Source organism: Hyposmocoma kahamanoa, unplaced genomic scaffold, assembly GCF_003589595.1.
Source record: "Hyposmocoma kahamanoa isolate Upper Pololo Valley unplaced genomic scaffold, ASM358959v1 215, whole genome shotgun sequence".
NCBI lineage: Eukaryota > Metazoa > Arthropoda > Insecta > Lepidoptera > Cosmopterigidae > Hyposmocoma > Hyposmocoma kahamanoa.
In genome coordinates, this window is record NW_020653736.1 from 3034874 (window position 1) to 3052512 (window position 17639).

Below are 17639 nucleotides of genomic sequence, written 5' to 3' on the forward strand. Positions count from 1 at the left end.
CAATAATTGTATTTGTTGAGGTTGAGGTTGTATATTTATTGTAATTGTTATAATTATCATGTTATTGAATAAGTTACGTTTAATATGTTGTGTGGTGAATAAATGAATAAATGGTTTAAGTGGTTTAAAACGGTTTAAATGTATAAAAAACCCTCGACTGTTATAAAATAATAAACACAGATTGTCTCATTACAAAAAATAATGCAATGGTGTGTGTGTCTGAATTTTCTATCAAATGACATTAGTGTATAGTTTAGAGACAAACATTATTACAAAATGACTGATTTTTTTAGATAAATGTGCAATATATGTATGGTGTAATATTAATGATGGAATATTGAATAGTTTGACATTGATAGTTATTGATTTGTTCGTTTGAAAATATTACAATAATGCAGACAGACAGAAGTGTGGGATTGCTGGACGGGTATGAGTTACAAGGAGGAGCGGTGCATGTATAGTATTCTTTAAGAGCAATAACAAAAAAAAATAGTAATAAATACCCATTATTTATTACAATTTTTTTTTGTTATTGCTCTTCTCACTAGCACTCATTTTCACGACCAAAATACAAAAACGATGAAAAAACAATGGAATAGCAAAACATTTTATATATTAGGGGTTAAAGTATGAAATTGCCGTTTTATTGCAATAGGTTCTTTGAATTTTCATAGAATCTTCATGGTTTGAGGTTTTCGAATGAAACTTTTTTCAAATGGTTTCCGTGATTTTTTTTTTTTAATTTGAAACATTTCAATATCGACTTTCAATTGTTTTTGTTATTCAATTTAGACAAGAAAGATGGATACTGCGAAAATTCTAGTGATTTTTGAATACGAGTTCCGACGCGGAACTAACGCGGCAGAAACAGCCCGCAATATCAATGCTGCGTTTGGAGAGGGGTCTACTAATGAACGCATCGTGCGATTTTGGTTTAAACGCTTTCGTGATGGAAATTTCGACTTAAAGAACGAGACACGAGGAAGACCGCCCACACAGGTGAATAACGATGAATTAAGAGAGATAGTGGAAGCCGATCCTAGTCAAACTACCCAGGAATTAGCGGCATGGTTTAACGTTACCTTACCCACAATATTGACTCACTTGCGTCAAATCAATAAAATAAAAAAATACGAAAAATGGGTGCCTCATGATTTGACTGATCTGCAGAAAGAAACGCGTGTTGAAACTTGTGTTGCCTTGTTGAACCGGTACAGAAATGAAGGAATATTGGATCGAATTGTAACATGTGATGAAAAGTGGATTCTTTATGATAACCGGAGAAGAAAAATGCAATGGCTGACCCCAGGTCAAATGCCACAACAGTGTCCTAAAGCAAAACTTACCAATAAAAAGGTAATGGTAACTGTTTGGTGGTCTCAGCATGGTGTTATTCACTATAGTTTTCTCCGATCTGGTCAAGCAATAACGGCAGAGGTCTATTGTGCCAAACTCCGAACCATGTTGACAAAACTAGCAGTAAAACAGCCCCGACTCATGAATCGATCTTCACCATTATTGCTCCACGACAACGCGAGACCTCACACAGCACGAGAAACCATTTTGACCCTTCAGGAACTGCAGTTAGAAACCATTCGTCATCCTCCGTATTCACCAGACCTTGCTCCAACGGACTACCATTTTTTTCGTGATTTGGACAATTATCTACGTGACAAGAAGTTTTCTTCCCAGGAGGCAGTACAAAATGCTTTCACACAGTTTGTGCAGTCTAGATCGTCGGAGTTCTATCGCAAAGGCATTAATAACCTTCCCATTAGATGGCAGCAATGTATAGATAATAATGGCAACTATTTTGATTAAATAAATTTGTTAAAAATTTAAAAAATAAACAATTTAGATTTTCAGTACAAATCGGCAATTTCATACTTTAACCCCTATTATTACCACCATTTTCTTTTTTTTAAAGTAAGCGATACAGGTAGGTATTTTTAATTCTCGCAACTATTTTAAACACTGGGCAGTAGGTTGTATGAGTTTTCCTTTTGCCTGTTTACATAGTTCATTATTTAGTAGGTAGATCTAAAAGTTAAGTGGACAGTAATGGATTTTCACTCATTTAGTTTGCAGGCCCTGACCGGGAAGACGTCCCACGGTCCATAAATGACAAACTTTCGTGTTTGTTTTTTGAAAGTAATGCAAACATTTCCGATCATTGAGAAAATTCATGTTTATTCAGGTAAAATATGTATTTTATTATACTAGTTGTCATCTTTCTTCTTTCATCTTTTAAGCAAATAAAAAAATAATTTAATTTCATATCCTACCGTCTCTCAAGCAGAGACATTATGTGCAAATATTATTTGAAAATCATGAGCTTTTCGCTGAAGGAAATCTTCGAAGAAGATTTACAACCCTAGAAAGAGGCGTGAAGTCCCCAACTCGACCCGAGGAGAGGAGGCCCGTGCTCAGCAGTGAGTCGTATAAATGGGTCGATGATAATGATATATTCCTCTCCTCTTTCGTGTCACTCTTGACGGAGTGGTTGTGGTCATCACGGATTACGTTTGTTAAGGGCTGATGTGGCTTGCCTCACGACATCTCGCCATCTCTCTCTGTTAGTGGACTCCCTCAAGGACCGCCCACTGCAGGTTTTATTTGATCGGTCCATCGAATGAATGACCTTCCGCACAGTCTAGTGCCCTCCACAACAAGACGCTCTATGGAGTCAACATTCCGTCTTGAGACGTGACCGAAGAATTTCAGGATGAGAGTTTGTACCACAGACGCTGCTTGATGCCGAGTTCTTGGAGTATGGAGGCGTTTGAACGAAAGTCTGTCCACCACATTTCCAGAGCGTCTATCTCCTTCTTCTCGTTTTCACGGAGCGCCCATGTCTCTGCAGCGTATAGAATGATATATATGGACTGGGTTTTGTAAAGACTTTACATCCCACGACATTAAAGCATATAAAGTTCCCACCCTTGAATAAATCGGGGTGGTGGATTATTGTACCCTCTGTGTACCCGGAACAAATCCGTCTCGAGCAGTGAGACGTTTCCGATAAATTCAAAATACAGCCTTTACTTAACATGAAGTTCCCAGGCAGATTTACCGCTCTGGTTAACGTAAAAAGGGAAGTATCATCGTTACGTTTTTCTAAGTATACATTATTTGTTACGTATTGCTATTATCATACAGGGCGTCTCACGGCTATGCCACACGGAGGGTAAGTACCTTAAATACCGTTGATAGAAAATTTCACATAAAGAAGACTTCATTCTGATTTTAAAAACAATTCGAACTGCATGTAAAGATTTTTTAAAATAATTGCCGTCTGAAGACCATGAGATATAACATTTAATTAAAATAATTAGGTACATTTATGTAAATGTAACTTTAAGTTATCAAATGCTCAAAATGAGTCTCATTCTGTAATAATAATAATATCGTTTATTGCAAAACATACAAATCCTCACTCTTTTGATAATTTGACTTCCTGTTGGTTTATTTATCTTTTCATGGTAAATGTTTAAAATAATACGTCAAGTTCTGTTTGTAACTCCAGCACATTCTCACACCGGTTCCTGTAAACTAAATCTTTCACAGGTTCATTTTTTTGTGAACAAAATTTCAAATTAAATTTCATGGTCTTCCTTTTGTTTAAGATGATATATCATTTAGAAACAATCCGTATGATTGAGGCTTTCGATCAGTATAGTAAAATTACAGGTGTTTTTTTATATTTAGCGGGGTAAATTCTCAATTGAGACAGGCCATTTTTTAAAAATCTTTGAATGCAGTTCGAATTAGTTTTAAAATCAAAATAAAGTCTTCTTTCAGGAATATGTTTAACTGATTTCAAAAAAGGAGGAGGTTCAATTTTCAATTTCAATTCGACTTTGTTTTTTTATCTATGTTACGCAATAACTCCTTTTTGTTTTTGTGAATCGCTGATTTTGTTGAGTCTTTTTTTGTTTAGGAAATGAAACTATTTTTCCGGATTTAAATCGCGTATATTTGTTTTTTCAAACAAACCGACGTTTCGGGCCCTTTATAGGTCCCGCGGTCACGGTTGATTGAGGTGGTACAGTCTTCAACCAGTTATGTCTAATATTGATGCAAACCACCCTATTTTTTCACTATAGTTACAATAGTTATTAATTACCTTATTTTTAATTTTACAAACAAAACATTCCAATTTACGCTACATTCAGTTTTACAAATTATTTTATAGAATGAATTTTTATTAAGTTCAATTTATTATTAATTAAATTCAAATTCTTTAAAAAATTTATTATTAATTAAATTCAATTTAGTATTTCTTTTTTTGTTATAAAGAGGATACCTCAGATGTGGTCCCATTTAAGTTTGAAGAAAATATTCCACCTCTAAGGGTGAATTACTTTTGAGGTTGGTTTTTTAGTACTCTGTACTGAGATTATCTATCTACGTTATTATTTAAGGTACTTTTCCTCCGTGTCGCATAGCCGTGAGACGCCCTGTACGAGTATATTCACAAATGCACATTATTCAAAAATTAAAGTCATAGGTACATGTCGCCAAAGGGATTCGAACTGCCGACCTTTCATTTGAGAAGTAATCTGTAAATATTACGAATAGAGTTTTTTTAAATATCAACCATGAACCAATAACCCAAAAGGACTGCTAATCTCCATACTACATATTATATATTGTAACTCTGAAAAAGGTCAAAATTCCCTCTTCTATCTAGATGGCGCTAATCATTAGCCTGGAATAGTTTATGTTATGTAAATGGCTAAAGATATTAATTAATTCCTCTTTAATTTGAAAGTACTCGGTTTTTTCTTTTTAATATTGACATGAGCTAAAATTATTTCCTTAACTTTGACAAATATGCATATCAATAGATGGTACTGTGTGTTACAAACAAATTTAAAAACGAACACTTGCTAACTTGGGTAGATGGCGCTAAACCTAAACAATTTAAGAGAATAGCCGGCAGTATCCATGAAATCTGCGCAATAAGCGCCATCTAGTTAATTTGTTTGTTATCACTACAAATTAAAGTAGCTTTTATTAATTGCAGCTTGTCTATGTAAAACAAATTAGTTACAAAAATAGCTATTTGGTACTCGTTGCGACATCTGGTATACCAATTGGTACTAAATAACCAACTATTGGTCCATAATTGGTACGCCTGATGGTAAGCGACTCGCCTACCCATAACAGTTGCAGTGTCACTCCGAGATTTAAATCGCAAAGATTGCTGCTCCCATCATCCTGAGACATAAGTTGGTAAGTCCCATGTGCCTGTAATTTCACCAGCACCTTTACCCTTCAAAACCAGAACGCAGTAATGTGAGTATTACTGCTTGGCGGTAGAAATAGGGTCGCAGTACTTGCCTGGACGAACTCTTTTGCAATGAGTTCTACTGATGCTAGTTTGGGCAGCTTAAGAATCTTCGTTTTGCATTTATCATTTTTTTAGCTTGACATGTTTCATTGCTTAATGGGTTGGAAGTCACAATTTCCATAAAAACAATTATTTTCTATAATATTGTCCAGATGGAAGTCTTCTAAATTATTGCTTACATTTATTTATTTATATGAGAGCATCACGTCGACTGGAACCTATTTTATATTATCTTCAATTCAATAAAGGTATTTTATGGGGCAATTTTATTTTTCCGTAAGTTTCAGTCTATCTTGGATTTTATGATATTAACCTGGATAATATCCCGGTGGTAATTCTATAATTTTATTAGTATTGGAAGCGCCTGAGAAATGGAATTTTCAATCCAAATATTGTTTAAGAAATAATAAAGGTGCGTGTGTGTGTGTCTGTCTGTCTGTCTGCTATCTGTCTGTCTCTGTGTGTGTTTCACACAGAGTTGTTTTATGTAAAAGTCAATTACAAAAAATTTAACTTTTACATATTACAAAAATTGAAGGGTAATATGGGTAAAGTGTATTCCATAGCATTTAAATTTATTTGTAAAGAGCAATCCCTAGAGTTTCTTGCTCGTTCTTCTCAGAGAGGTCAGCGTAGTGAACGAGTGGTAGCCTAAAAAATTATAAACATTTTACCTATGGAATGAATTATTATTTGACTTTGAAGAAGAAAAAAAACAGTATAATCACGTCGGTCCAAATGTTATAAGCCCGTAGTATACGAAAATACTAAGAAGTTTATTTCACGCTTCGAGAGGTCACAATAAATTGTCGATATTAATTTTGCTAAGTCACATATTTTTGTTTGCCAGAACATTAACGCTATGTCGCGTTCGTACGTGTTTGTTTGTTGTGAGACCACGAGGCGGGCTTTTGGTACGCGCAGGCACGCGTGTGTGATCGCTGTGGCTCACATGAGTGGGGTGGAAGGGCGAAGGGGGGTCTTGGATTACTCGCAATTCACGCCAAATGCTGGTAAATATTTATTTTTAGCCGACTTACAAAAAGGAGGTTATACGTTCGGCTGTATGTATGTTTTCAGATATCTCCGTGAACGGTGGAGCGATTTTCAAATTTTTTTTGTTTGAAAGGATGCACTCTCGTGGTGGTCCCATTGCCACCAAGTCAGAATCTGATGAGGGGATCCCATGAAAATTGAAGAAAATCCTCAAATTTTATAGGCATGTCTGTGTAGTGCACCGATTTTGGAAATTCTTCTTTTTCAAACAAAAATTTACCTTTCAAATATACTGTCGAGGTGGTCCCTGATGCTGTTCCGGGTTTATTTCGGCTATCACAAATTATTAATTATTTTCCACATTACATTGACACATTACATGTAATCAACAAATCACTGTCACCATGACAACCAGAAAAGAAAATACAAAATGTACAAAGGAGTCCGTAATAGTCCCATTGTCACAAAGTAGTTAAAATCTGATGTGGGGATCCCATGGAAATCGAAAAAAGCCGATAGGCTAACTTTTGGGGTCTTTTTTTCAACGAAAAAGTTACAATTATTTATCCTAAACTTGGTAGCTGCCAATGGCTGCTACGCCGTCGTAAGTTGTTTGTTTGTTTTATTGTTTCAATTGCAAAACACTGGTGTACTAGAAATTCGTTCGAAATTCACTTGTTGGGATTGATTTACTTGGTAGCCTAGCCTTAGAGAAATGAGAATGCATAAGCCCATACACAAGATTTATTGTAAGAGATGATGAAAAGAGGAAAAGAATGACCCAAAAAGCCTAAACATATAACTATAGAACTTAAAAGTAATCGACGGATATTACAATAAGGAAATGAAAGTGATTTGTGATTTATGGGCACGTCCTCTCGTTTCAAAAATTTCGATGGGAGTGACGACGAATGGAGCAGACGTAAGAATAGCAGAAATAGGCAGTACTTCCCTGGACGAACTCTTTCACAAGAACCTCTACTGCTACTAAAATTAATTTGCTGTTCGTTTCCCAAACTGATCCTACCGGGAATCCAATCCTGGACCTCCACATTAAACACGTATAATAAAAGCCGATGAGCTACCGAGGTAGTAAAAAACGACGATGTAATACATGTACAGAAATCTTTAGGCGTGTCTCCCGCCGCTAAAGATTCTCTTCTAAAGACTCTCTTCCTGTTTTTATACACGCCTTTTCTTCTAGATTCTTTTGTCGTGGCCTATTTTAAGGATATCCGCAATCAGGTTGAGTAATATACGCCGACGTCGCCCTTTCCCATATTTCCCTCCGTGTTCGCTCTATAAATTTTTTCATCATTCCACTAACAATCTCAATGTTCAAGTAAAAGGTACTATGCCCCTTAGGGAAAAACAACACAATGATATTCACTAAGTGACTCACGATGTATCTGATAGCTTTAGTTACATAATATAAGGGCTTTCGATCTCGCTAAACTTCCGCGTCCCTTCTTTATTTCATCGGTAAGCAAATTACGCTTGAAATAGTCATATTGATTAACTGTACTGCTCGTTCTCTATATCAAGGAGCAATAGTTTAAGACTACTAAGGAAGCGTAGTTGGGTATTTAGTACCTATTTTTTTTTTAGTGTTTAATTCATTTATTCAAAAAAGTTTATACATTTACAACAGTACATCTCCCGCCAAACTGGAAACAGTTTGTTGGCGAGCACGCTCTCACACATTATATGTTAATTCTTAATTAATGAATTAATAGCACAATAAAAACAACAAACAACTAATATAATTAATATAACTAAACTTAGACTTAACTTCTACTAACTATCCTAATAATATATTTTTTAATTTAGATTTTAAAATTAGAGAGATTTTAAATTACACTACTTACTGGATTTTTCCTAAGGAAACCTATATTATTAAAAATATGTGGCACCAGATATTTGTTTAGCCTTCGTCAGTAATAATTGACAGTCCGAGGTTGCACAAACTTTCCTTCACGAACCCTCCTAGTCCTATATTTGTTATATACCGGTATTTTAAATTTGTCACTAAAATAATTATCAATTACGATTTGGTAGTTTGGTTTCAAATCTGCAGGTAATATTTTAAGAATGCTGTACAATGTACTATAATCCCCTTTGCAGTCACGTTTTATTGAGGAACTTACTAAATATTTCAATAAACTTAATTGCAGGGCTTTTACTCGTTTAAGATAAGTGTTAAAGGTCCGACCGTAAATACTGACACCATAATTAATTAGAGAATCTCCCAACGCATAGTATACCATGAGAAGTGTTCGCCTGCTTAACAAATTTTTTAAATGATAAAATTTTCCTAAAATTATTCTAAGTTTTCTACAAAGATCCTCAGTATGAAATTTCCACTTAAACTGTGTTTCGACCCATAAACCTAAGTACTTATATATATCAACATATTTAGTGATTCACATTTACAGCTGGTCTTATTAGCATGTAAGTATTCGTAAGTGTGTCCTATTACCTTATAATTATCGTAATTCATGTTTTTGGCCTTCTTATTGTAAGAATACATATGCAGACATTTAGTTTTCTCTAAGTTTATGATTATGCCGTTGTCATGCGCCCACTTAGTAATATTTTCAAAATCATTTTGTATTTTGGCACGAGCATCGTTCAAATCTATTGGTACGCCAGATGTCGTGACGAGTACCAAATATCAAATTTTGTAACTAAATTGTTTTTGGCTGCATTTTATCAAAGCTACTCTAATTTCTAGTGATGATAACAAACAAATCAACTAGATGGCGCTTATTACACGGTTTTTTATGGATAGTGCCGGCTATTCTTTTGTTTTGTTTAGGATTAGCGCCATCTACCCATATAAGGAAGCGTTAATTTATAAATTGCTTTGTAACACACACTGCCATCTATTGATATGCATATTTTGTCAAAGATCAAGATCAATATATGAATAATATTACAAGGAAAAAACTGACTTCTTATATTACATATTAAAGAGGAATTAATGATATCCATTGTCATTTACATAACGATACCAGAAGTATCAATTAACGTAAGGGACATTTTGTCGAAAATGAGTTACATATATCTATCATTGGATTCGGAAGTTCCCGCTCTGTCGATTGCTATTATTAAAATTTAGGAATGCCCAGTGATTTAAAATATGGCATGTCCCTTACATTAAAAAATATTAAAAAAAGATGTTTAGTTGTGCCTTATGTTAGTAATATTTTATATGTAAACCGTCGAGCTTAATGTAAACATGAAGAGAAATAGAAAATTACATGTAATTCTATTGTAACGGATCCTTTACACAACTAAACATCTTTCTTTAATGTAAGAGACATGCTATATTTTAAACCACTGGGCATTCCTAAATCTGACGTTTATAGCATGAAAAAAGAGGAAATTCTAAGAAACTTTGCTCTACACACAATCAAAATTGGAGCAGACAGTAAAAAGTTACAGACAGATTTTAAAAAAAAATCGTTTTTTTGCTCTCCTGAAAACCGTAGTTTGTCCCTTACATTAATTGATACTTCTGGTGTCGATAATATAAACTACTTACAGCCTATAGATCGCCGCCATCTAGACCGATAACATATAGCGATATGGAGATTAGCAGTTCTATTGTGTTATTGGTCAATGTCATAGGAATTACAGAATACTTTATTACGTACCATAATGTTAAATACAAGATGGTAGGTAACATAAATTAAGACCACTAAGAACCCTGAAAGGGTATAAGCAAATGACAAAAATCAGAATAAATTGAACTAATTCTAACCCTATTCTACTTCTCTATTCTACTAAAGACTTAAGACTATTACAGGTATGTATTTCTCTTTGTGCATTTATTGACAATAAACTGTAATAACATAATAATTATTTATATTATTTTTTTTTTCATTCCTATGGCGGATTCCCCTGAGAATAATGAGCGAGCAAACTTTAGGGTTGCTCTTTGTAAATAAACATTTGTACACATGTTGTCATTTATAATAATTATATCAAACATAGATCGACACCTAGTAATTAGTAGCAGTAGAGCTCCTTGTGAAAGAATTCATCCAGGGAAGTACTGCCATCTAAATTATTTTTGCCGCCAACCGGTAATTGCTGCATTGCTGTGTTCCGGTTTTGAAGAGTAAGGGTGCTGGTGAAATTACAGGCACATGGGACTTGTCAACTTATGTCTCAAGGTGACGGCTGGCAGCGGCAGTGCCCCTCAGATCTTTGCGATTAAAAGCTCTGAGTGGCACTGCAACTGTTATGGACAGGCGTGCAGCTTACCATCAGGCGCACGACTTGTTCCTCCCGTCGTTCCTCCAGTAGGTTTTTATATTTCTAGGCATTTAGGCAGTCAAAACATGTATTTTAATTAAGTTCATTAACTCAACTCAGTTAAGTTAATTAACTCAAATTATAAAATGAAAAATTATTTATGAAAGTTGCTTTATTCATTTTTGTGAGTCGTATGAAACAAAGGGCGTTTGATACAGTTGTAGCTAGATAGAACTTGATTTTGTTAACTGGATGCTGTAAAGCAATAACGTGCTATTGAGATCACAAAGTACCAAATCTTGATGTTGCTTTTGAACTATCCAGTGCTTTGAATCCGGTGCACATTGCTAACAATAATAAAAACTCGTTTCGCGTATGAATACAGTCAGTGTGGTTAGTTGGAAAAAGGTGAGTGACAATGGTAACGCCACAAGTAATCGAGATGAGGGTAGACGTCGACAGCGAAAGAGGGTGAATATATATGTATATCTGGCTTTAAAGCTGTCATCTACCGCTGGCCAGTCAACCCGTGACCTTGGAGCGTGTAACCGTCCCGAAATATAGGGAAAATAAAAAGAACTGACACCGTGGTAAGAAATCTGTAACTAGTGAAACTCGTAAAAACTCGAAAATTGAGACTTTAATGCCAATTTGGCAGCTTCGTCGTTATCTACATTTTTCAAACACGAGTAAGTGATTTGTAACCTCCAATTATAAAAAAAAGGTAAAAACAGTGATGGGACATACTTATACCTACACAAACAATGAAAAAATCTTTCTCTACTCCTGTACTATAATCTGTCAATTATAATTTCTTAAACCATATCTTATAGGTACTCTTTTAGTTCTGTGTAAAAATTCTATTGTCTATGGTACTCGCCACTGACCTGAAAATTACACAGAACTATAATGAATTTAAAAAAAAGAACTTCGTATTTTTGTTAATTAAAATATCAATTTGAGAACGCTACTCAAACGCTATACTGCCTCTTGATTAGTTAAAATGGCCTGAAAGTTTAACAACCGGGCCATAAATCTTTACAAATAAAAAATTACTGGTTAAAAAAATTATGCGGACTTCGGCAGTACTATTGTATCTCATAGGTTTTTTGTTTTGTAGCATTTGTTTGGCTTTCGTCTATCCATACGAAGAGGCTGTATGGTGGAACCTTTGCCTACTCTGATAAATGGGTTAAATTTTATAAAAAAAAATTGCGTTTGTAGTCATGAATTGTAAACAAAATATACATTAAATATTGGTTCTGTTTCATTATTTTATTTACTCGTAGAAAAAATATTGTATACAATACATACATAATTAGGTCCTAAAATCTCGTACCTATTACTAAACACGGTACTCGACTTTAAGTACTTTCATTATGCGACGATTGCATGAATTACGAACAGGTGCCATTTTCTGATCCATCGTCCACTACCGGTCAATCTCCACATATTTATATTAAGCTCCACTCTGTAGTGTTGTTGAAAATTGGTTTAGTGGTTAACCGTTGGTTTAATAGATTTTTAATACTTTCTAATTACGTGAACTAAGTTTCAAAAGTCTCAATAATCCCGAAGTGCAAACATAAGTTCGTGAATTCCGAAAATGTCAACAAATTGTCGAGGCTCTCCCGGGATGAAAGGGCTATTGCATATGTATATAATGCAGATTCTATTCAAGTCTAGAGCCGAGCCTGCGTAAAACGTTTAGTCGGATTTTTCGTTACAGACAACAAACTGACAGCTATTAATGCCACTTCTAAAGTGTTTATTGTATAGTGATGTGTTTGGTTTACTTCTCAATAACCTCACTATAAAAGAAACGTTACAGATATTTCAGCTTAACAATGGCTATGGAAAGACAAGTTTTAAGAGCAAGTGTACTTGACAGGGTGTCGCTGCAAAACGACGCGCAGACTCCTCGCTCTATATCTGCGACAAGCATATTAGGACTACCGAACCAAGAACGTGTTCGGTCAAACATGATAGCCAAAGATCTAAGGACCTGCTACGTGTCTGAAAACGACAAAGCACAGTAACATGAGTGAATAAAGATCATTTAAGACTATACTATTTTTGTTTCATCAAAAACCAGAACACATTTAACGTTAGTTTGTTATTAGTAATATAAAATCCGACTACAGGTGGTCACATTCAGCGCTAGAACAAAATATTTATGAAGAGGTCATAACACGACAAATATATTCGCAATTTCGAGATAAGCCCTGTGAATACTCGCTTGTTAATATGAATAAAAAAGACAGTAATTGTGTGAGAAAAGGCTAAATAGGTCATATCATAAAGAAACGCGTCGGAGGATGCAAATTAGCCGCTGAAAGGCCTTCCGCTGACACGCTTTTGTTCTGAATTTTTGCTCTAACTCCTAACGTTCCTTTGATAAAGTCAGTGTTTGAGAACGTTCATTGTGAAAAGATATAAAATAAGATATTATTATAATAACGATAAGTAATAAGGAGTTGCGAATGTTACAACTGATTGAGAAAATATGTCGATATTTGCATCTATAGATTGATATTTTATTTGTTGCCATAAGGATAAGTGGTGATATACGAGGATATTATACAACTTATATTGGTTTCAGCGTAACTCTTTATGGCACTCCTGCTTTATTAAGTTAGTGAGATTGATCCTATGTCGTGTGCTATGTACATTATAATTATGCTGCTATGAAACTGTTTGAAATTCTTGTAAAAAAATATTGATTATCTGTATGTATCCGGCCGGACGCGTTTCATATCAGAAAATAGAAAATATCGATTGAAGAATACATGTAATTAGATTCTCTACGTCTACTAATATCCACGTGAAAATGAAGTCGTGCTAAGAGCCCAAAATAGAGAATACGTACAAAGTACAGAGCTCTGGAGTATAAAAAAATATATTATTACAGCAAACTTACCTCTTATCAAAATCATGCAGATCCTCAGAAGTAAATTGACTGGTAACATCCAATAGTTGCTGTATGTGATCGCTGCATACCCTGCTTTTTCGTCTTGCACCTTCTTCGCCATCCCTGAGGAGTATCGTTGAGCAGCCCCCGTAGTCTAGCGAGAGCGACGGTTGCTGAACCACTATGGTGGTCCTACCAGCTGGTATTGTTGTAGCTGCTGAGTCCAAGGGATTAGCTGTTACGTGGACTTGGGCAGCTGCAGACAAAAAGTACGTGTAAAGCGGGGTGGTACTAACAAATATTTGTAAACATCTGCATCCACAAATGTACACAAGTGATCGACCTATATCGGAGAGTATGTTTAGGTTGTATAAGTTGCTTAAATGTCAACACTTGGCTTTCAGAAACCTGATAACTCTAGCGAAAAGAAACTTATACGGTTGAAAAATTCACTTACGAACAAATTGTTTTCGGTCTCAATTTAACGTTGAAGAGTTTTCGGTTTGAATTTCCAATATAGGTACTAGGAGGTAAAGGGCAAGTCAAAGAATGTATCCTTTCAAACTTGTGAAGATTGGATGCCCTTTAATACTTTCAATAGCGATATCACTTGACCGAGCGGAAAATCCCTCAAGCTCATAACAACATACTAGTAAGTAACTGTTTGCTTCGAAGAGTTAAGCATTACTACTTACTGAGCATCTATATTTATTTTTGTTACCCGTATTTTAATGAACATACGTTAAGAGAATGTAAGATTTTCTTGCTTCGACGAAAATAAAGCAGAAGTAAATGGGGAAAGAGAAATTTTACTTTTAATAAAAAGGTAAGATTTGGTAGACAACAAAGAAATAAACAAAAAAATTAGTATAAAAGCTATTTGCTTTTACCTGTCGATTGTTTTCTCGAAGAAGGCGGTGGTACGGAATGCTGATGCGCCGAAGACCTACGTCTACTCGTAGAGAAGACTTCGGTCCCTTCCAGCTGCCGTCTAAGCTTCGCTACTTCGTCCTTGTAGTACTCCTGTTTCTCCATCTTCTGTTTATTTTTCAACCTCGGCTCACTGCCGCGACGCCTCACAGGTTCGTGTTCAAATTTAAAATGAGTTTCATATTTCGATTGACTGGCTTTGGGACTTTTCGGAGGCTCCATTTTGTGGTCGTAAGGGACCTGAATCGATGTTGACGCTTGATGACTTCCAGATTGATTCACTTGAGTCTTGTTTCTTGGTTTTTCTTTTTTGGATTCTCTTTTTGGTTCGGGTAAAGGTACATCGAAGACGAATCTTGCTGGACCAGGACGTGGGGAATCTATGGCGTCAGTAGCTGATTGGGGTTTAGTGTACGCGGGGGAATCAATTTCACAGCTGTTTTGAGCTCTGTGGTAGTGTGGAGGGGCTGTGTTAGGGGGATTTTGGTGTGATTTTGGGTGTTCCGTGTCGATAAGGTTGGGAGGATTAGGAGGAGGTTCGGGAGGATCCGGTTCGGCGTCCATGGAATCGTCCGTGCCGGTGACGGAGGTGACCACAGTAGCGGCAGAGTCCGTGCTCGTATTGATTGTCTTGTCTGATGTGGTACTGCTGCCCATGACGACCACCTGCAAATAAAATGAGATTTTAATCATGGTGAATGGTAAATGGTTATATAACTTTTGCTAAACATTGGCAATCGATAGACTCGTTCAAATCTTTGAACTAGCTTGTGTGAAGACAGCTGTATCACACAACAGTAGTGTTGTTCAAAATTGGTCTTGGTCTTCTGCGAGAGTCTAATTGTAGCAAGACCTTGCAAGATTTGAGCAAGAACAAGAGCCTTGCTTGTCGCAGTTACGTCAAACTCAGACTGGGGATTGGGGTTAGGTAGGTATTGATAGATTTGGTTTCTAATTAATATCAATATTGGTAGATGTTCCATAGTATCCGTATCAAAACCATGGCATCTTTTAAGAACAATGTTAGTCGTTATAACACGAGAAGATATTGTGTCGATGATTACATTATTTGATTACGTCAGACTACCTAATTTCTTTACTATTTACAGCAGAACTATCGTATTTGGGCTCACTGAATTGGTCTTGATGAGCAGTTGGTTTATAGATGGAGATTAGCGTCTGCTGTCGGAACAATAAGGTGGACACAGAAACTAACCTTTATCAAAGGTAAATCCACGACTTTGTATTCGTTGGAGTCACCTCGACGAGTAGTAGGAAGATAGAAGGAGACTTTATTGAGTTTTTAGAGATCGTAGATTTTAAAAGTCAGTTACGTTTGCTGTGTTTGTAACCGTGGTCTTCTCAATGATAACTGAAATGCATATGGCAGTATTTATCAAAACGAAGACTGTGAGCCGAAACACAAGGTAGCGGCTGTTCACACGAGACCAGCTCTAGGTAACATTGTATCTTCAATGGAATTACATCTATTAACATCGTATAACGGAAAGTTGGAAAACTTCAATATTCATCCCTTAATTTTCCATCCTTAGTATCCCTTTTCAACAAATAAGAATTATCAAAATCAGATCACAAATATCGGGGTAATCGCGTAACTAACACACAAAAAATAAAGTCTTGAATTGAAAACCTTCTTCTTTTTAAAGTCGGGAAACACAGGAGAAACCATTCAATCCATTCCATTAAATGAAAAAATAACTAACACTACCTAAAATAAGCTACCACTAGCGAGCAGTATGTCAGCTCCATTCGTATAGATTTAAGAGCTAATCATTTCAGGTCTGTCGGTAGCCGTAAAACTGCCGTAAACGTAGCAACGCGCTCGTTATTACTTAATACGGCTGTTACATGTACAGTCGTCTTTACTTTGATGTGGTAATGAGTTATTGATTACACTGTAGTAAAGTAAAATATCATCACCACCACTATCCATATCACTAGCTGTAGCTGAGGAGATGAACGAAAAGAACTAGTGATGGAATGTAACAGATCATTTCAACATTACGCGCAGAAAAGTGATTTTGCGATAAAAGGCTTTCCATACCACTCTACATAATAGATAATTAGAGCAAGTGTACACTAGTTTCAAACTACAGTAGTACTTCAATATAAAATCATTGTTATGGAATTACTCCACTAGTTTGTTATAATTTGTTGTAAATGTGTTTGTTACAAATCTTTGTTTCTGATTTTAACGACATAACATATTCCACAACTGTGTGTTGGATTATGGATCATATTTGTTTGAAATATTGCGTGGTTCTTTTATGTAAATAAACCGACCTCAAAAGTGTAGTTATCCGTTTTTGCTGTGTTTTATTTTCATTGTAATTACACCTATTTGACAAGTTTTATTGTAATCGGTTAAAGGAAAGTGGGCTACATTCAATAAACTAGATTCATCCCCTACTTTGCCAGACTTAGCGACGCAATAATTTCTTTTAAGCTTCACAAAAAAGAATCACGGAAAATGGTTCACAAATGTCATAGTAATTGTGTAACATAGACACAAAGAGAAAGCAAGGAGGAATTCATATTCATATCGTTTGATGCTTTCCACATGGTTTCACACTAAGATGTTGTAAAATATAATACATTTGTCACATATGTAAGACGCTGCAATTTAGGAGAGCACTACAAAAATATTTATTACAAATATAAATATCACCACAAATTACTGATAATTATTCCTATTTCCTTATAACGTTAAATTAAATATATTTATTTATTATTGAAGAGCTAATCTATTTAAGGACGAGGAAAATGGCACTTAACTTTTATTAAATATTGCATTTATTTCAATAACGCATTTTATGAATTAGACGAATTTATAAAACGCGTTATTGATAAGGTACTTTTTAGATGGGCAATGATGTTGATAATTTTTCTTGTTTTTCTATTTAATTTGGTATGATATTAAAAATTTGAATTACCATTGAGTATGGGTTGGATCTGTACAGACTGAGAGTAGTTGCGGGAAGTTTTAGTGTATGTAAGTTTCTATTGTTTCTTTTTACTCTTGTAATTGGACAATATAGGTGCATATTTCTGTTTGTCAATTGCTAATCTCCTCGTTTATTGAATTCGGTTAATTAACAAAAATAATATTAATACAAAATATTTAGTAAGTGAAAAGTTACTTAGACAAGAGTCATTTCATGC

The 17639-nt window shown here is 35.2% G+C and overlaps 1 protein-coding gene across 1 annotated transcript in view; it reads right to left on the reverse strand.

The window, feature by feature from the left end:
• Positions 1–17639, reverse strand: part of LOC113227792 — a 278118-nt gene that overhangs the window by 43648 nt on the left and 216831 nt on the right. The window contains exons 4-5 of the mRNA XM_026460809.1: positions 14417–15122; positions 13536–13782 (exon numbers count right to left, since the gene is read on the reverse strand). Coding sequence (XP_026316594.1) covers positions 13536–13782; positions 14417–15122 — 953 coding nt within the window. The remainder of the gene's footprint in view (positions 1–13535; positions 13783–14416; positions 15123–17639) is intronic.